Source organism: Pongo abelii, chromosome 5 (assembly GCF_028885655.2).
Source record: "Pongo abelii isolate AG06213 chromosome 5, NHGRI_mPonAbe1-v2.0_pri, whole genome shotgun sequence".
NCBI classification, from domain to species: domain Eukaryota; kingdom Metazoa; phylum Chordata; class Mammalia; order Primates; family Hominidae; genus Pongo; species Pongo abelii.
The window spans coordinates 39832660-39854484 of record NC_071990.2 but is presented as its reverse complement, the minus strand read 5'-3'; the positions used below and the strand labels follow the sequence as shown (position 1 = coordinate 39854484).

General features: G+C 37.8%; 1 protein-coding gene across 3 annotated transcripts in view; it reads left to right on the top strand.

Annotated features, from left to right (window-relative positions):
• Positions 1–21825, top strand: part of KIF6 (kinesin family member 6) — a 386393-nt gene that overhangs the window by 120369 nt on the left and 244199 nt on the right. For 2 of the 3 annotated variants that reach the window (XM_024248395.3, XM_054558770.2), the window contains exons 7-9: positions 10018–10224; positions 20113–20256; positions 21508–21594. In XM_024248395.3, coding sequence (XP_024104163.3) covers positions 10018–10224; positions 20113–20256; positions 21508–21594 — 438 coding nt within the window. Of the gene's footprint in view, positions 1–10017; positions 10225–20112; positions 20257–21507; positions 21595–21825 lie in introns of those variants that run through there. The other variant, XM_054558771.2, reaches the window with a different exon arrangement.

Sequence of the window (21825 nt, the reverse complement as noted above, 5' to 3'; positions counted from 1 at the left end):
ATAAGACAAAGAAAAGCAAACTTGAAAAACTTCAGAAAATAAATGAAAGAGAAAAAGAAAGCCATTACAGAGATGAAAGTGCCATTAGAAGTGAATAGAAAGGAGGAAGAAGAAGAAGAGGAAGAGAAGGTATAGGAGAAGGAGAAGGGGGAAGGAAAAAGAAGAGGCAGAAATGTGATTGAAAAATAACTAAGGATATAAAAATTAATGAGAGAAGGTGTATCTAGAAAGAGAGACAAAGGAGCATCCAATTATGCATAGTTAGAAATCCTGAAGAAGAGGAGGGAACAAAGGCAACAGAAAAACTAGAGAAAAGTTTTCTGAAACTTGGAATTACTTGAATCTGCAGATGAAAAGGACATAACTGAAAAAATTGGAAGAGCTCAAAGAAAAAATTGGAAGAGCTCAATTCCAAGATATCCTCTATTGAAGTTACTAAATTCCAAAGCTAAAGAAAGAGACTTAAGGGCATCTAGTCAGAAAATACAAGTCAACTATGAGTGAAAATAAAATAGGTTGTTATGCCTACCACTGGACATCTGTGCTTCTAGAGTTCTTTCTTCGGCATGTGTACTCTGAGTGACATTGTCCTAAAATTTGTGTCTGTTACTGATCTTGTTGTCCAAACTCAAAGATTGCATTGAATGCTATCCCAATAAAGTTTCACAGTATATATTTTTTTCATTAGAACAAAATCATACAAATGTATATCTAAATTATCCTTGGTGTGTTATCATTACCTGTGTCTTAGTTGTTTATACACAGGATAGTAAAAGGTAATTTCAGCTTGTCTATAATCCCAAGGTATGTAGTATGTATAAAAAAGACAGTTTGAATAAACTGCTAAAATTCTTAGGATTGTTAGTTCTTTTAGCCCCATAATATTATTATTCCACTTATGTGAATAGTCAGACTTGGAAATTTTTAAGCGAAGGCTGAATTTTAATAGGAAGAGAAAAAAGAAAAAAGAAAAAAGTTCAAACTCAATTTAAAAGATGAAAAATGGACAGAGTAGACAATTATGATAAGTTACTGTTTTGATGGCTAAATTTAGCTTATAATTCTTTTTGCAATCAAGTGAAAAATACAGCAGGGGGTTGGGCAGACATTTTGGGTTATATAATTTTCATTGTTCAGAGAGCAAACCTTAATGCTGGTGGAGAATATGATGCTATCTAGCTCAAGGATGATGTGTAAGAATGATAATTGAATGTAGTTCCAATTAAAGATACAGGCAAAATTCCTTCTCAATTTCCCATATGTACCACCATTTAGCTGACTTAGATTTTGATATAAATGTGTTTGACTTTGATTTGCCAAATCCTGGAGAAATGACCCTTAGGGAAGTAATCCAAATCCTGACATCCACAGAGGAAACTTCAACAGAACCACTAATTCTGACATTGTTTTCCCAAAATTTTTGAGTCGGCCAGTAGATCTCTGAGGATGTGAAAGTCGAAAATCCATCAAATTGATTCCAGACTTGTTAGGAGGGATACACAATAAAACATACTAGACCTATTCTTATCATAAAGGTGAATCATAATTATTAGAACATTATTATTATATGTTCCAGATTGCTCCAAAGTTTGTTTTTAAATTTTAAATAAAATTGGTGTGTCTAGTCTATTTCTCTTTTACAAAACTACTTTGACAACATGCTGGATAAGAAAAAGACCTAGAATCCTGCAACTGGGGAAAATCATTTTGACTACTTTTCTAAAAGCCAGATATCTTATAAACAGAAAAGTCAGAAAGAAAAATGAGAAGTTTAGGATCATTAATTCCAGTAGAGGAATATCCACTCAGGAATATTTTGTTGCTAGGCAGTGTGTTCTGAAACAACTCCAGAAAAGTTCAAGGTAGGTGTTTATACGGTCACGTGCTAAACCACTAGGTTTGGTCAGGTCTCACTTTTCCAGGCTGAGTTAGAGTACATCAAGGGCATAGCAAGCTTCCCAATTCAATTCATTTAATATGGGAAGAACTATATAAAGAATCACTTAACCAATAGGTAACGGATTCGGTAATTCTTCATTAAGGGTGAGGTTTAACCTGAAAGGCTGAGATGCCAACCCAGAAAACATTTAGAAAACCACATGGAAGTTAGCATTTTCAGTCTTCAATTCAGATAGAGCAAGTGAGCAGAGGAACAGATCAATCAGAGTATCAGTGTAGAAAGTGTTATCAGACAAGGAGAACTGAAGTGGAAAGCTGAATTCTAGATCCTGCGGTTGTTATTGTTGTTCTTAGTTGGTTTGTTTTAAGGAGTCTCAGGCATATACTTTACAATGTCCTGTTCAATCGAAAAGAGATTTCCTTCATTTGATCTATTCTAGATTAGTGGAAATTCTTGTTGAGATATTTTACTCCAAGATAACAAAGTGATTGAAAAAAAGATTTTGGTACACAGGAATGGAATAAAAGGTGTAAGTTATGGCAAGAAATAAGTAAGCATTCAAGGTACCCTAGAAAACTTTTAATATGATATGCAGAGGTTATTTGAATCATTGAAGGCTGCATTAACTGTCTACAATCATTTTTGAAGTGATTGAAAACATTAAACTAAAAGCAGAAAGAAATTAATTTTACAAACATCCATAAGAGCATATTATGTAAACCTCAAGAAATTATATTTCACCTATTGATTCTTGCCCCCAAATCAGAATTATCATTACTAAAAATGGCTGGACACACACACACACACACACACACATGCCCCACACAAAAAAAATGCATCACCATTTATTTTCAAATTTCTCTTTCAGCAGATGAGTATCTCCTGCTGTATAGAAAAGGATTATTATTCAATGAGATTTGAGGTTTTTTACCATATGAAATAGCTTCTGAGAGTGGTAGCTGAACCAGTGCCAGGGAGAGGCATAAAGGGCAGTAGAAGGGGCCTTAGCACCTCTCTCCAGGCCTCAATGCAGGCATTTGATGTTATGTAAAGTGTCCTAACAAAGCAGCATCAACCCCTGCCTCCACAGTCACATTGCTGCTCCAAGCCCCTTCTATAAAAACATTTTGAAGCCACCATTGTCTGACAGGGTCATTTTTGAGTCAGTTTTTACAATCTGCACCATTCTGTTTACACTGCCACAAGATGAGCTGGACACCAAACACTCATTTGTAGCCCAATGGATCACACCACTACTTCACTACGCACTAGAACAAACAGTTCATTACAATAACACTATTTAAACAATGTTCCAAATGGAATTTTTTATGAACATTTAAAACTCCATTTGGAACAACAATTTTTTGGATTCTTCCATGGTTTGGATATTAATGACTGTCTATATGCACAAATGTTAAATGTCTTTTCTGAACACAATGGCTAATGCCAAATGGGGATAGTTCCAGGGAATTCATGAAGATAAATGAATTTTGAGTAGGCTTCTTTGGGGAGTAGGAAAAGGGTATACTTGAGTGACAAGCTAGAGGACATTCTAGACAGGAGAAAAGGCAATTGAAGATGTAGAGAGTAGTGATTAAGAGCTCTGGAATCACACACAACAAATAACTGAAGCCCAAGACTGATAGGGAGATTTGAGTTAATCTAGCTGTTTCAAATAGTTCTAATTTTTAGACTCAAATGAACTATATTCCATGGACTTAAAAAGCTTGCAGATGTAGTCACAGAATTATTTGAAGATTTTTAGAAATTATGGAGCATGCTATAGAGATTCCAGAACACAAGAAATGAGCAAGAATCAACAAATTAACAAACATTTTTTAACACTGCTAGGCAATGATGCATAGGCAATGATGTTATGCTAGGCAATGATGCATAAGACACAGTCCCTGTCCTCAAGGAGCTTGAAGTCTAGGAGGGAGGAAGAGGGAAATGGAGAGGCTTTGTAGGAAGTAATCTTTCAGATGAATGGAACTTCAGTGAGAAGTAAAGTTTTGCTACACTGGAGATAAGAAAGAGGAAAAATAACTTTCTTTAACCATAGACTGCAGATATGATGACTCTGTAAGGAGTCCAGTGAGCCTAGGTTTTTAAATTTTCACCCCATAAAAGAAAGTCTATTCTCCATTTTCCGAAAAAGAAAACATATATGGAAGATAACAAGCTAATATTTTTGATACAAGCCCTAAAAAAGAAACTGATAAAGGATTATTAAATAATGGTCAGTAAGCTATTAAGAAAAAGTCAGCATTGACTTTACCTTAAACTAATTTCATTCACTTTTTTGATAGCATTTAAAATTTTATAGATCAAATCAATTCATTTTTTTGTCTCTCAAAATATCCTTGGGGATATAAAGAGAAATTGAAGGCAATAAAAGTACTTGGGTTGAAGTCAGTTGTAAAATACCTGTAACTGTTACCTAACCGGGTAGAGAGCAGAAGTGGTCTTCTGGGAATGTTGTTGGTCTGCCCCACTGCTTCGTGTCTTACACATTGTTTGGATGAGAATATACAAGATATTTTCATTTGTAGATGGCACAAAATTGACAAAAAGACCAAGATCCAATAGATTGTAATGTTGACATAAAAACTAATCAAATGCAGTCATGAAATAAACTAATGTGTGTGTGTGTGTGTGTGTGTGTGTGTGTGTGTGTGTGTGTGTCCCCCAAAGAAATTCCATAGCATATAAGGGCTGGAGCAAATCCGGTATAGTAACACTTCATGTGATGTGCTATTTACTGGCAATACTAGATTTAGATTGTCCAGGTTCCAGGAAGTAATACATCCAACGTCCTCTGCTGTGGTTAGGTTACTTTTGAAATAATAATATATTCAATTCAAGTGCCAGAGTACCATATTTAAAAAGGATTTTGATAAACAGTTGCATAAGGCCCAGTTGAAAGGAATAGAGATATTTAGTCTTAGGGAGCATGCTAGTTTAATTGAGGGATGTAGATAGGATTGGCATTAATCAAATATGCCTTTTAACAATACTACTTTGTCTGAGAGGTGGAGGACAATTGGAAGGGACAAGAGTAAATACTGAGACTAGAAGGGAGAGACTACAGTAACCCAAGTGAGAGATAAAGGATATTTGGCTACTGGGGGAGATACAGATAAGTGGAGAGAAATCCAACAGGAGTAGGATGGGTTGGATATCCATCCATGGGACACAGAGGCAGGGAAGGAGATACAGTTGTTTTGGGAACATTATGTACAAGATGCTGGCAAGGCATTTTAATGACAATGATCAGTCAAACTGCTGGACATTCCAATCTGCTATACAGAACAATTAAGGTAAGAGATAAGGATACAGGAGGCATTTGAATAAAGTGAATATCAACAGCGACATTAATATGACCTTTTACACTTCGCAGATCACTTCAGCACTCAGTAACTCAGTTGGTATTTAATATAACTCCCCGCAATGAAGCAGGTCTTAATATGGCATTCTAGAAACATGAAAATCAAAATTATGTCATGTAAATTTGCTTATAACACTAGTAAGCTTTTAACACTAGTAAGTGACAGAGCCAGGACTTGAAACCAGGTTATCTGACACCAAATTCTGAGATTTTTGGTGTGTGATTTTTATTACACTACAGAGCCTATGCAATGAGGATTTGAGCTGTAGAAGATGAGTTTCCAAGGGGAGGAAATATGGTCACCACAGCTTAGGACACACCTATTTTTAGGGACTGCAAAGAAGAGAGCAGAGTAAAGGAAAAAGCGATGGAGAAAGTGACTGGAGAGTATTTGGCACTAGAAACCAGGTGGTGGGCAGAGGGTGGTGAGCTCCTAGAATGAGGGAATGGCTAGCATTTTCAGATATTACCCAGAGGATCAGCATGTTCATTGCTAAGAACAGATCACTTTCTTTACTGCACATTTTGCTTTTCTCATTTCATGCTCATTCTCATTTCACACATTGTGGCTTTAGATCCTGACTAGATTGTAAGTTCCTTGAGGGCAACATCCAGGTCTTATTTTCCTTCTTGTCTCTGTACTGCCTAACACAGTGATATACATAGGCTAATAGGAAACGTGAAAGCTCTCTGCATGCAGGTAATTAATCATCACTAAAATTTTTCCAAAGGCACAGTCGCTAGTGCCAAAAGCACATTTGTTTAAAATGTGTGCTTAACTTTGAATGAATCTGCCTAAATGATGCCATCTGTTCTTAGGCAGTTTCAGAAACATTTTAATACAATTTTACCTTTAAAAGGAGAAACGTAGGGCCATGCCTATGAGACATAAAGACATCCTTAAATAAACACAGAGCAGACACCAGCACATCCAATAACACTTAAAAAGCTCCACATAAAGAATGTTTTCTGAGGTTTAAGAAATTTTTATCTAAGAGGACACCAACTGCTACTTCATGCAGAAAATATTTATGAGAAGTTACAAAACTGTAGGCACGGACTCCTACAGCATATTACTGCATTTTAATTACAGACTCCAGAATATACAATTTTAGTTTATGTGAATCTCATATTCCTTTGAAATGGGTACACTCTACCAATATTAGTTTATGGCTCACATTTTATGGTGGTTTCAGAATATCAGTTTCGAAGCTGAAGTCTCCATGTTATTTGTTTATATTGATTGTCAGTTTGACTTTTGTTACAGTATTGTAGGATTTATTGTTGTGCGACTATCACAGTGAAATGAAACCCATGTTTAAGTTCTGCAAATAACTTACAGTCACTTCCAAAACACCTCAACTTAGGTTCTAAATTTGAGTTTGCGGTTTTACATGCACAGTTATTTGCTGATCCACTTTAGCAGGCAAAATCACACACTGGCCAGGTTTGGGCATAGTTATTGTGGCAACAAGTAATGGGTCAAATTTTCAGCCTGTTTAACTCACTAGCTACATCATCATCACCAAAACTATGCCAGCATTTTGACATCTGTTTATTTTGCTAGTTGGTGTAAATCAACTCTGGTGTATATCAGGAATATATATTTACAGAAAGAATTTCTGGTTGAATTTCCATTCAAATATGTTACCCTGTCTGCACACATGTGCATCCATATTGAAATTCTTTGGTTAAATCTCATTTTGCAAAGGTGGAGATCTGAACATATTTACTCATATGAATACTCATTTGGAATGTTTTTAGTTTTTTTGTTGTTTGAGAGGATGGTACTACTAACTTGTCACTTGTATCTTGAATCAGATTAATTTCTTTCTTGTTCCAAAAAATGTAAAACACAAAAAAGTACAGAGAATAATGTGACCAACATCCATGTTTTCCAATCCAGGATTTGCTTCTAATAATTTTTAACTAAATGAAATAGAATATTGCAGATAAAGCTGAAGTCCCTTTCTTGGCCTCTCATTTCCATCCCTCACAAACCACAACTGCTATCATTAATTTGCTGTATCCTTCTGGTCCGTGTTTTTATACTTAATGACCTAAGTTATAGCTTCATGAACAATAGATAATATTGCTCTTTTAATTATGTAAATTCAATCATAGTGTTCATATCATTATTTAACTTGCTATTTTTTCTCAGCATTCTATTTTAGAAATCCATTTATGTCAATCTATCCCAAGTTGCTTTAACATCTCTGTAATTTGAATTATCTCAGTTTACTAATCTTTTCTGCCACAGATGTCTACTTAGGTTGTGCATCTTGCACCAATTTCTTGCTAACCCTAATAATGTTACAGTGAATGTCCACATATATATGTCCTTATCGCATATCATGCATATATATATATATAGATATATAGATATACACACACACACACACACACACACACACACACACATATATGTATACCTGCCCAAGATTTCTCTCTAGGAAATGTATCTAGTAGTTTATTGATGGCTGTGGGTTATATGTATTTGGAACTTCACCACATATTATCAGATTGCTCTCAAAATTTATTCTTAATTTATATTTCCACCAGCAGTACATAAAATTTCCCATTTCCTTATATCACCAACAACACTTATTTTGTTAGACTTTATTTTTTAAACCTTATGGTTCTAAGTTATGTGGTTCTGATTATGTATAAATTTGAGCATTTTATCAAATATTCATTAACCATTTCTAGATTTCTTCTTTATGAGTTACCTAGTCATATCTTTGCTTACTTTTTCTCACTGCTTTGCAAGAGTTCTTTATTTTATTTATGTATTTATGTATGTATGTATGTATTTATTTATTTATTTTTGAGATGGAGTCTCACTCTGTCACCCATGCTGGAATGCAGTGGCGTTATCCTGGCTCACTGCAACCTCTGCCTGTGGGGTTCATGGTATTCTCCTGCCTCAGCCTCCCAAGTAGCTGGGATTACAGGCATGTACCACCAATCCTGGCTTTTTTTTTTTTTTTTGTATTTTTAGTACACAGGGGGTTTCACCATTTTGGTCAGGCTGGTCTCAAACTCCTGACCTCAAGTGATCTATCCACCTTGGCCTTCCAAAGTGTTGGGATTACAGGCGTGAGCCACCGCACCTGGCCGAGTTCTTTATTTATTATTAATGTTTTGTCAGCCATATGTATTGCAAATATCTTCTAGTGTTTTAATTTTATGGTGGATTTTATCACACTGAAGTTTTTACATTTTGGATTATCTTGGTCAAATATTTTAAATCAATTTATTTTTGTGTTTTATGTCTTAAAGTATCCATTACTTCCTTGGGTTGATTACAATATGCTTCCATGTTTTATGGTATTGGTGCTAAAGTTGTGTTATTTCACACTTAAAGCTTTAATCTATTCTGGAATTTCTTTGTGTGCATAGTGTAAGGAAGCAATCTAAGTCTTTTTCAAGGTGGATAGTTGGTTATTCCAGCACCATTTACTAAATCAGTGCATCCTTTCTTCACTGTGGTATGATGTCACATCTGTCCCATACAGAGCTCCTCAGTGACCACAGCATGTCTCACTGACCTAGCTGTCTGCTCCTGCACCAGCACCACACTGTTCTAATTACTGTAGCTTTGTGGTATACCTTGATAAATGGCAGGAAAGTCCCCTTTTATTGTTATTCTTTCACAGAATTACTTTTCTTTTTTTCTTTTTATTTTTTGATGGAGCAACTTCAGTAAGGAAGTGTAAACAGTATTACTTTTCATTTTATTTGAAGATTTCTCTCCTGTATGCCATTTAGGATCAATTTGTCTTTTTCTGTAAACAAAACCTGTAGCATTTTTATTTCAATTGCATTGAATGTATAGGTTAATATATAGACATTTACATATAGATTAATTTTGAGTTTTGTCATCTATGAAATGGTGCATTAATATCCTACACACCATTTATTCCAGTTTTCTTTGTCGTTTAATATTATCTTACCATTTTTCCTATAAATTACATATCCTTTAGAAAATTCATCCCTTATTATTTCATTGTCTTTCTTGCCATTGTGAATAATATTATATTTTCTGATTAATCATTGCTCTGAGTTATTAGAACCTCATTTATTTTATATATTCATCTCACATCCAGCAACCATGCTAAACTTTTTAGTTCTTAGCCATTTGTTTGGAGATGCTCTTACATTTTCTGTGTAGACCACCATATTTTTTGCACATAATGACATTTTTAATTTCTTTTTTTCCTACTATTATGCCTTCTATTTCTTTTTCTTGTTTATTATATTGTCTAGGGCATCCACTTTAGTGTTGAGTAGTAGCAGTGATGGTAGGTTTCTTTGTCTGTGGCTTTTGTTTACAATTCTGATCATGAATTTTTCTGATACACACATTCTCACCTCTTCTCCCATGAGGTTAACGTTAAGCATTTTCAAGCATTAAGCCAAGGTTAATGCATGGATTATAGACAGGTAATGAAATAAAGTTATATTGGCAAGAAGACTCGATCTATACCTCATTAGAACTCTTTTCTCACTTTCTGAGTCAACCCATCCACATTTGTCATCAGTAATCCAAGAGATAATACATTAAAAAGAACTTACGTCAATGGTCTCAGTTACAAGTGGTTTTGCTCCAATTGACAGTTGGCTTCATGGGAAATGTCTTATCACTAGAAATATTATTTTAAATATTTTGATATTCTTCAAAAATTTTCATTGTTCAAATAATTTTTGTTTTGCAATTTTTTTATAGACTCCTATGAACCAAGCTTCAACCCGTTCCCACTGCATTTTCACCATTCATTTGTCAAGCAAGGAACCAGGATCTGCAACTGTACGACATGCCAAACTCCATCTGGTTGACCTGGCTGGTTCAGAGCGAGTCGCAAAGACTGGAGTAGGGGGCCATCTTCTAACAGAGGCCAAGTATATCAACTTGTCACTACATTACTTAGAACAGGTAAAATGGGCAGAGTGGACTGTATTAATAACTATAGCTACCATGTGTTGACCACATACTATGTATCAGGCTTTCCATTAGAATTTTTTTTATTATGATGAAATATATATAACATAAAATTTGCCATTTTAATCATTTTTAAGTGTACAACTCAGTGGCATTAAGTACATTCATAAAGTTGTATAACCATTGGCACTATCCGTTTCTGAAAGTTTTTTATAATACCAGACAGAATCTCCCCATTCCCCCATACTCTAGTCCCTGGTCATCTCTACTCTACTTTCTGTCTCTATGAATTTGCCTACTCCAGGTGTCTCGTGTAAGTGGAATTATGCAACATCTGTCCTTTTGTGTCTGGCTTATTTCACTTAGCAGAATGTTTTCAAGATTCATCCATATTGTAGCATGTATCAGAATTTCTTCCTTTTTTAAATTGAACAATATCCAATTGTATGTCTATGTCACATGCTGTTTATACATTCATCTCTTGATGGATACTTGCATTATTTCTACCTTTTGGCTATTGTGAATAATGCTGCCAGAAACATTGGTAGATCTACTAGCATTTTGTATATACCATTTTATTGAAACCTCACAACAGCCCTACATTGCAGGTGTTAGTTACTATCCCCCTCATACAGATTTTAAAATTCAAGTCTTCCAAAGGCCTTCCCACAAGATTATCCAGCTAGGGGAGGGTGAGGATTTGAACCTAGATTTACTTGGCTTCACAGCCTATACCTCTTTTCACTTTTTGTCTTACTGCTTTATTGTAAAACTTAGTAGTTGGTGTAAATAGAGGTTACAAATGGCTTCCTTTTGCCTGTTTTCAGGCTAGTAGATTAATGATGGGAACATGACTTTGAGATAACCGACATGTTTTCTGCTTGGGGAGACTTCATTTAGTTGATAATTTTGACCCCATGATGGTTCTCTTAGCCTTGTAGCTTTCCCTTCCTACTTCTACCCCAGGCTGATTACAATCCACCCCAGTATGTGCTCTATTTTTAATTTCTGAATTTAATGCCAGGGGAGAGAACATTCATCTGAATTTAGCTAAATAAATCTTTCAGGAAAAAAAATTCATCTCTAAAATGAGTGGATTGAATTAGATGATTTCTCAAGTTCCATTTAGCTTTTTGAGTATAAGGGCTGTGAGATGAATGTTAAAGATGGCAACTACTTCCAAATTCTAAAAAAATAAAATAAAATAAAAAATAAGAAACATGATCAAAAATTAGAGTGGAGAAGTACAGAGTCTTTTGAGGCAGAAGGACTTGTTAACAAATGTTGCAGCTAAAAGATTAGAGGGGAAAAAAATAAAACCTTTTTTTAACTGCTTAATGAATCCTTCTGAGACTGATGTTGCCTCAATGTTAAATGCTATGTAATCATCACATTGGCTAAAAAAGCAGATGGAGAGAAACTTAAGGGACCCTATCTGAACAAGGTGCACATCCAACCAGATGAATCCCAGTCAGGCAGCACCCAGAGATTAAGGCCTGCCTGGTATTCAGATTATTCTAGTGTTTTTAACAAGAGTCAGCATTCCTAAGCTCTTTCTTCCTCAAATATTACACGCTACTTATACTTAACAGAGCTTTTTACTTAATAGAACACTTATAGAACATTGATATGAAAACATAATGGACTGTATTCAAAGTGCTGTATTTCAAAGAAATGTGTCTGCTTGTTTTGGATGGTAGCACTGTCTGTTTTAATTTCCATTATATCCATCTGTTCATACAAAATTAGGTTCATCAGTTGAATCAGACTTCCCACCAATTGTAATCACTCGAGAGAAATGTTCTTCCCTTAATTCTTTTTTTTTATTCTGTAAGCCTTTGCAAGCTGCTATGTGTCACTGAAACTATTCCTCTCCTCACATTTCTTCTCTTCAAAATTCTTACGACAGCCTCGTGTGAGTAGTCTTGGGGGCTATGTGGCATTGGATTTTCTATATCATTAATTTATTTATGAAACAAATATTTATAATGACCTACCATGTGCTGAGGGCTGTGCTAGGCACTGGAGCCTAGTGTGGACAAAATAGAAACAGTCCTTTCCCTAAAGACCTCATGGTCTAGTGTAGGGAGACATGAATTAAAGACGTAATCTTTAAGTATGTGGCTGTAAGCCAGGTAAGAGCAGTGAAGAGAAAGTAAAAGGAGTGAGAGGAGCTTGTAGCAGGGTATCTGACCGAGACTGAGGAGGTGAGAGTTGAAGATGGTTTTCTTAGGGCCTGATACCACACAGAGGAATGAGTAGAGGCGAGCCAATCAAGGATGGGGCAGAGCATGTCAGGCAGTGGGAATTGCAAGGCTGTCAGCTCTTAGCTCCAGCCCAGGGGCATGAATTTGCTCAGGGTCTCAATGACATTCACATGTCATTGCCCCTTGGTTTCTGTAACCGATATTTCATTTTCACCCACTGCATCACTCCAGCTGTTAACCATTTACACTGATACACAAGTGTCTTCACAGGAAAAGAGGAGGTTCAACATAAGATAATAGAGAAGAGATTAATGGGAGAGGAAAGAACATAAATATGGAAAAACTAGTCTGTGAACATGGAGATGTGAGGCTGAGTAAATCTAGGAGTAGCTGCTAGAGAGCAAGTAGGTCAGTAGAAGAGAAATTTTTGAATTTCACACAGAAAGAAGAGAAAACCAAACAGTACATAGGAATAAGAATAATAAAGAGAGTGGGAAGATGTTTAATGAATAACAAAATTCAAGGACTTTTGTTAATCAATTTCTCTTTATGTAGTACTTTATTATGGGACTAATGAGACTGGAAGTGTAACACAATTTAGTTTAATTAGCTTCATTCATTCATTCATTCAACAAATTGTGATTGAATGTTTACTGGGTGCTGTGAGTTACGTTAGACAATGGGGATAAATGAATGACTGAGAAGTAGGCAGGGCTATCATGTTAGCCAGCAGAACAGCAAAGCATACAAATAAATACTTAGCAATATAGTAATTTAAAACCTGTAATGGAAATCCATATGAGTGTTGGTAATAAATTATATCCCTATCCCCTCTTTCTCAGTTTAAATATATAAGACAGAGATGGAATGAGAAACCATTTGGTAACTTGCGTTACCTTAATTAGCCTACATTGGTTCCACAAATTCCACGCAGCATTATAATTACTCTTTTGGCCATAACTGTGAGACCTCACACCTGCTCAAAGGGTGCAACCTCTCTGAGTTGAATGGACTTTATTGCGTTCACAAGTAAATAACTTTCTTTTTGCCAGAGTATGGTTGGTTTTGGAGTTCTCCTTGTATATGCAGTACTTTTTCCAAAAAGTTTCCTCAAAAACATTTTAAGCCACAATAACAGGGTACATCTTGGCCTTAGAAATTGAGTTCATGGGAGGAAAAGGGAGACATACATACTTGTCCTAAATCTCACCGAGTGCTCCTGGTGTGACCCATAGCCTCTATCAGCCCAAACATCAAGTGAGAAACCACTGGAAATGAAGTGCTTGCTCTGTACTGCTACGGAAATCAGAATCAGAGTTGCCTTCAGCCATTTATTAAACATAAATGGGACTTTTTCAGAGTTTTAGTTTCCATTTAGCTTCCACTGAATGTGTTGTGTTCAGGAGAAAAAGTAATGGTGTCAGTGCCAATTGTAACACTCCAAATTTTGTCAATTTTCATAGGATAATTTTCCAAACACTTCTGAGCTCTATTTTTTTTAAAGTCTTTAACTCATTAAATAGTAAATAGCATTATTGATTGCAGGCACAGTTTCTAGGTACTTGGAGTTATTATTAAGCATAATGTGAGGTTCTACTCCTTGTCAGTTAGAGAATAACTTCAGGAATATTTACCATTGTATTTGTACATGCAATCTAAGATGGAAGGAAACAATAAAAATGTTAGGTTTTTTTTGTTTGTTTGTTTGTTGTTTTTTTTTTTTTTTTTGAGACGGAGTCTCGCTCTGTCGCCCAGGCTGGATTGCAGTGGCATGATCTCGGCTCACTGCAACCTCCGTCTCCCGGGTTCACGCCATTCTCCTGCCTCAGCCTCCCGAGTAGCTGGGACTACAGGTGCCGGCCACCACGCCTGGCTAATTTTTTGTATTTTTAGTAGAAACGGGGTTTCACCGTGTTAGCCAGGATGGTCTCGATCTCCTGACCTCGTGATCCACCCGCCTCAGCCTCCCAAAGTGCTGGGATTACAGGCGTGAGCCACTGCGCCCGGCCAAAAAGTCAGGTTTTATGACCACCGCATTTTCCTGTGCCTTTCAGATCATTTGGCTCCTGCCCAATTTAAGAACTCACAGCAGCCCCACAAAGAATAATCTACCTCTGCCTCTTTCCTGAATACCTGCCATTTCTGGATCATTCCAAAGTTTTACATCTGCTCCAGGTGGGCTGGGCTTATAGTATTCCTAAAGCTCCTTGAGAGCTGATAAGGTACCTTCTCAGGGTCCTCTTCTAAAGAAATGGCCCAGGACTGTGTTTATATGATGAAGATTAGTCTTCAAACGTTTCATAAAGAACATTTCATAAAGAACATTCCCTTCCATATCACTGAGTGCTTTTTTGCTTACTAAGAACTATTCCAGAAATTATCTCTATTAATCTTTAAAACATTTTTGTGAGATAGACATTCCAATACCACTTTTACAAGTGAGGGAACTGAGGCTCACTTTATTTAAGAGGCTCACTTTATTTAAGAGATTTCCCTAAGATGACTGCCTTCATTTTCTCCATTTTTAAGACTATATTTTCTAATCCATAATTCCAGTTTGATCTCTAATTCTTTTTTTTTTTTAATTATACTTTAAGTTTTAGGGTACATGTGCACAATGTGCAGGTTAGTTACATATGTATACATGTGCCATGCTGGTGTGCTGCACCCATTAACTCGCCATTTAGCATTAGGTGTATCTCCTAATGCTATCCCTCCCCCCTCCCCCAACCCCACAACAGTCCCTAGAGAGCCCTTTCTAGAGAGGACATAGGAATTGCCTCTGCAATGTCCATAACAATGAGAAGCACGGCCAGGAGCCCGTCCCAGCTCCCCAGGTAGATCCTGACTGATCTAAGTGAATTGGAGCCTGTCTTTCTCCTGGCTACAGTGATTAGTTCAAGGATGGGCCCAGGACCCAAGCTCATATCTGCTGAAGCTCAGGAATTTTGTTTAATGATTAGGGAAAAAGAATTCTTTCTCACCTAAGTTAAGAATAAGGAAGTATATAACATCAGGGCTTTTGGCAACCATTGTGGGGCCACAAGAAGAGACTGACTTCTACCACATGGAAGATATAGCTGAGATATAGGCAAAAACTAAGTCCTTGATAGTAGCATTAATCTTTTGTTTCCTTCTAATCTAAAGCCTTTCCTGTTTCAATCACATGAACAATAAATTTCCCTTATAATTAAAACCAGTTTGGGTTACATTTTCTGTTTCTTGCAACCAAAAGCAAGTTTACTAACACATGATTTAATTTAATATCAACAGGGGTTGGGCATGGTGGCTGACACCTGTAATCCCAGCACTTTAGGGGGCCAAGGTGGGTAGATCACTTGAGGTCAGGGGTTTGAGACCAGCCTGGCCAACATGGTGAAACTCCATCTCTACTAAAAATACAAAATTAGCTGGGCATGGTGCTGCATGCCTGTAATCCCAGCTACTCGGGAGGCTGAGGCTGGCAAATCGCTTGAATCCAGGAGGCAGAGGTTCCAGTGAGCCCAGGTCGTGCCATTACACTCCAGCCTGGGCAACAAGAGTGAAACCTCCATCTCAAAAAAAAAAAAAAAAAAAAAAAAAAAAAAATATATATATATATATATATATATACGCACACACACACACACATATACATATATCAACAAGAAGTTTAATAAGCATATTCTCCTTTAGGTTCTCTAAGTTGTCAATAAAACCATTGAATGAAAAGACATCAATATTGTTTCCTAGAGCAGGAAAAAAAACAGTGACATTTGTTTTATATAAGAACGTCAAAGTACTGAGAGAAATTATTTATAAGCAATAATGCCACACTGTCTGCACATCTGTCAGCCCAGCCCCTGTTTGGGTATTTGGGCCCACCTTGCCTGTTTCAGATACTTAATCTGTCCTCTTTGTTCTTAGAGCCTGGAGTTCTGCTTGGCATCTCTTGCCACTCTGACTTGGGTCTGCCATATTCCCCACCTCCTTTCCAATTACACTGAAACTTAGTTCTCTCAAACCTCATTCCATGCTGATGACCTTCACACTGCCTTCCTAGGACATACTAAGTAATCATCTCATGCATTCATTGATTTACTTAACAAAAATTTGTTGAGCACATTTTATATTTGTCAAATTTCTTAGTTGTGAACTGGAAAATCTGCTCTAGCTATTTTAAGAAGCATAGTTTATTAAACATAAAGAATCTCAAGAAAAGTCAGAAAACTGGGTTTGGCTGCTACACAGAGCAACCAGGAGACACACCTAACCACACCACTAAACTGCTCTGCAAAGTACTACTGTGTAGCCACATGGCACTGGATTCCAGAAACTTCCCTGCAGCTGCCTCAGAAGAACCAGATGCCTCTGCCACCATGCCCCCCGTAGATCTGATGTTCCTCCTTATGGCTACCACCTCTCACTGCTCACCTCCAAACCCCACATAGGGCTGTCTGCTTGGTGGAGCTACATCTTAAGCAAAACATGACTTTCAAGACAGACTAGGAAAAGTAATTTCATGGGAAGTCAAACTAGAATGAGGGCTGCCACGAGAACTGAGGGAGACAGCTTTGTTTCTGCCATGTTACCAAGTGCTGAGCACTGTTCTCGGCAGTGGGGGTTGAGCTATGAAGAAGAGAGACAACATCTCTGGCCTTGAGGAGCAGAAAGCCTGGAGGGGAAGCGGATAACAAATAAGTACCTAGATATAATTTTAAATAGTGATAAGTAGTATAAGAAAAAATAGATTAACAGGCTGGAGATAGGTTTATTATTTTTGATAGGGTGTCCAGGGAAGGCCCTTGTGAGAAAACAAAATTTGAGCAAAGATGTGAATAATGAGAAGCAGAAAGCTGTATGGAAATCTGGGGCAAGAGCATGCTAGGCAGAAGGAACAGCAATTTCAGAGGCTTTGATGTGGGGATAAGCTCGACAGGCTGAATCAACAGTCAGAAGGCCAGTGCAGGCCCAGGGAACATGACGGGACATGATGTCAGATAAGTTGACAGGGAGGGACCACACAGGAGCTTGGATATTATACTAAGTGTATTAGGGAGCAACTTGGCATAACTTAGATTGTGTGAAGATTTCTCTGGCTGCTGTGTGGAGAACAGATCGTGGAAGGGCAAAAGTAGAAGTAGGGAGACTAATCCAAGGCCTGTGTGGTTGCCCAAGCAAGGGACCCCAGAGGTTTGAACTGGAGTGGTGGTGGTAAGAAGAGATGTTAAGAAGTGGTCCAATTCTTGGCAAGTTTTATAGGTAAACCTAATAGAAATTGCTGATGGATTGGATATTGGGGATGAAGGCAAATCAAGGATGATTGCCTAAGGTTTTGGCTTGAGCAACCGGGTTGATGGCGGGGCCTTTATAATAATGGATGAGATCTGGGAAAGAATCAGGCTTGGGGGCAGAGAGGAAAGAAAATCAAGAATAGAAATCCAGGTGGAGATGTAGAGTTGCCAAGATGATAGTAGCACAGGGAAGAGGTTGAGATTGATGGTATAAATTGGGAAGACATCAGGATATAAATGCATTTAAAAGCCAGGCAATGGCTGGGCACAGTGGCTCACACCTGTAATCCTAGCACTTTGGGAGGCTGAGGTGGGTGGATCAGTTGAGGCCAGGAGTTTGAGACCAGCCTGGCCAACATAGCAAAACCCCGTCTTTACTAAAAATACAAAAAATTAGCTGGGCATGGTGGTGCGCAGCTGTAATCCCAGCTACTCCGGAGGCTGAGGCACAAGGATCACTTGAACCCAGGAGGCAAAGGCTACAGTGAGCTGAGATCATGCCACTGCACCTCAGCACTCCAGCCTGCACAACAGAGCAAGACTCTGTCTCAAACGAATAAATAAAATAATAATTAAAGCCAGGCGATTGGATGAGATTACATAGGGAGAGAGTGTAGATAAGACAGAAAAGAGGATCAAGAACTGAGCCCCAGGGCACTCCAAAGTTTGTAATTTGGGAATAAAGAAAAGAGACATTCATTAACTAGTTTTTGAGGAAAGATGAAAACCAGGAAATTGTGGTGTCTCAGTAATCAAGTGAACAAAGTGTTTCCCAAGGGAGGCAGTGAGTACCAGTGTTGCATGCTTACTCAGCTCAGAAGTCTAGTAAGATGGCAATCAGTGCTCTTGGTACAATGAAGGTTGCTGATGACCTTGGCAAGAGCCATCTTAGTTTAGGACCGTAGTGGGCATGCAGAATGGGAATTGTCCAGATGAAAGGGAAATTAATTAAGAAGAAAGAGGAGGTAATTGTAGGAGAAAAGTAGGAGGGAGCAGATGAGGCCAAGGATGGAGGGCTGGCCTTAGACAGGAGCAGGACAATAAGAAGGTGAAGGGCAGAATGTACAGGGGCTTTAATGATGGAGACATGAGATAGCCCTGGTCAGGGTTCTGAATCTGTATCTATCATATCTAGTAGAAGTGTGACCATCAGCTCAAAGTGAAATTGAGGAGAGGAGAGGGGAGGGTGAACAAAGGTTTGAAGAAAAAGGAGAAAAGTGTGAAGGTCTCATTTCCGAGGGTTCAAAAGTGATTTTTGAGAGAGAGATCACAGGATGACTGAATTTACCAACACCTGTGGTAATGAATTTAGAGTGAGACTGGTGGTGTAGTTACATATTTTGCTCAAAACAGCCTTCAGAAAGCAATGCTTCCTTTTTGTTATGTAAACCAAAAGAGTAGATGAGGTTCTGGTGATGGAAGGAAGGAGGACTAGAACAATGACAGGCATTAGCGGAGGTATTTTCAGGAACTAGGGCCTTGTGATGCCCTTAAAGACACATCCTGGGGGTGGCTGATTCCTGCTGCTATGTAATGAACATTCTAGCACTGGATTTGTCTGCCCAGGATAACCCTGAGACCCAGGTGCCTCCTTTCGGGACAACCCCAGCAGCCTTTGCTCCATCTGCCATCCATCCATCTAGTACCTTCCTATTAAGTACCTAAGGAACTCATGAAGACTAAGATGAGCAAGCCTGAGTTGAACCAAGGTCAACTACCCATTGCTTACAATGGGAGCAAACCTGTATACAGCACTTGTTATGGGCTAGGTACTATTCAAAGTAATTTGCACATTTTAACTCTTTTAATCATCTCAACTACCTGTGAGGTAGGTACTATTTTTATTCCTATTTTACAGATGAGGAGACTGAGGCATGTTGAGTGACGTGCCCTAGGAAAGCTAGGACTTGCACCTAGACAATCTTGCATGAGAATCTGGGACCTCAACCACTATCCTATACTGTTTCCCTTAGTTCTTGTTTACTGGCGTATGGCCCAATTTTGGTAGTATTAAAGTAATTAAAACCTAAAGTATAATAATAATAATAATAAAAGAAAAAAAAAAAAAGTAATCAGGCATGTTTTACTCTTGTGTTTTTATACAAATTTTCCAATTGCTAAAAACAGAATAATAGTGTATCCAGTTCTATACAGGTTATTTCATTTGTCCAAAAATTATGGGGCTCACAATGCTACAGTTATGCTACATTTACTTTATTCAGTCTTCACCATCTTGTACTGAATATTGTTGTCAAGATATTTATTCTGTACTTAAGTTTTGGGCTCCACCCTGCATTTAGTTATTATTTCCTTTTGCATTTTTATTGCTGTTGAAGCTCTGTTGTTTGTCAGGTATGCATTTTCTGCTAAATTAATCCCATTACCTTTCTACTTTAACACAGGTTATCATTGCCCTTTCAGAAAAGCACCGTTCGCACATTCCTTATAGAAACTCCATGATGACCAGTGTCCTAAGAGACAGTTTGGGAGGGAACTGCATGACAACTATGATTGCAACACTCTCCTTGGAGAAAAGGAATCTTGATGTATGTTGGCTCTTCTTTCTGGAGATCTTAATGTAGGTTTTTACTGCTAGCTGGTGAGGCAGAGTTGAGGATCTTGGGTGGGTTTCTACCTTTTCAGCTGGGTATGCCTTCAGAGGGCAGTACCCTACAGAGTTCACAGCTGTGGGCTATTTGTCATTGTTATAATAACCCCATTTGAGAATTGACTTCACATAGCACAGGATAGTTTGAAGAAGCCTCATACACAAATTTTGGAAGGCCTACTGATGGGTTGCCTATATCACCCAAAGAAATGGGAGAGCTGACCCATCCACTTCTCTTGCTTGATTTTGCCCTGATGACTAAGATCCGGATACCCTGGAGATATCTCTGAGATGTGTCCCTAGAAATGTTGCTGAGTGAAGCAACCAGGATGCTTTGGCAGGAGCCAGCTGCTGAATGGCTCTTCTGGGTTGCTTTAGAGCCAGCTGATGTTTAATGTTTGGGATCCAGACACTCCCCAGAAGAGGAAACAAGGCCAAGACTTTGATTGTAAGATGCCTTGACAAGCCTCTCTTTTTGACCTGTTATGAATCTTTATTTTGTGATCTTTCATGTGTGTGGATTGTGGCTCTTGCTATGATTATGATTTATATATGTGGTTCTGATCTAAGCGATCAACAACTGAAAACACATACTATACCAGCTGCCACTTAGGACCTTGTGATCTCTCACTTTTTGGCATTGGTAATTTTATTAAGCCAAAATAAAATTTGGTTAAAAAATAATGTTCTAGAGCAGGGGTCCCCGACCCCCAAGCCGTGGACCAGTACCAGGTCTGTGGCCTATTAGGGGCTGAGCCGCACAGCAGGAGGTGAGTGGTGGTGGAGCCAGCATTACTGCCTGTCAAATCAGTGGTGCCATTAGATTCTCATAGGAACGTGAACCCAATTGTGAACTGCACATGTGAGGGATCTAGATTGCCCGCTCCTTATGAAAATCTAATGCCTGATGATCTGAGTTGGAACAGTTTCATCCTGAAACCACACCACCTGCACCCTCTGTCCGTGGAAAAATTGTCTTCCACAAAACCAGTCCTTTGTGCCAAAAAGGTTGGGGACTGCTGTTCTAGAGCAAAGCTTCCTAATTTAGGGGCATAGTTCCTCATTGTGAGTTTTATACACATCACTTTTTAGGTGTGTATCTTTTTTCTGTGAATAAAAGTTGAGTTTTATCTAGAGAGAAATACCTCTCTATGCCATAATATTTTAAGAAGTTACTTTGCTTTCTTAGGAGTCTATATCAACCTGCAGATTTGCACAGCGAGTGGCACTCATAAAGAATGAAGCTGTTCTTAACGAAGAAATTGATCCCAGATTAGTAAGCAACTTTTAACTATATTTTTTAAAAATATATTAAAGTATATCAAAGATTAGCTAAAACTTGTAGGTGTACTTACTCTGTACTGGGAATGTTCTAAGTAGTTCTAAGTAGTGGAAACATATTAACTCATTTAATCCTCTAAATAACCTATGAGTAGATGCTATCTCTATTTCCACCTTAAAGATGACAAAACTGAGGTAAAAATGACTCTGAGCAAGATGTTTGATA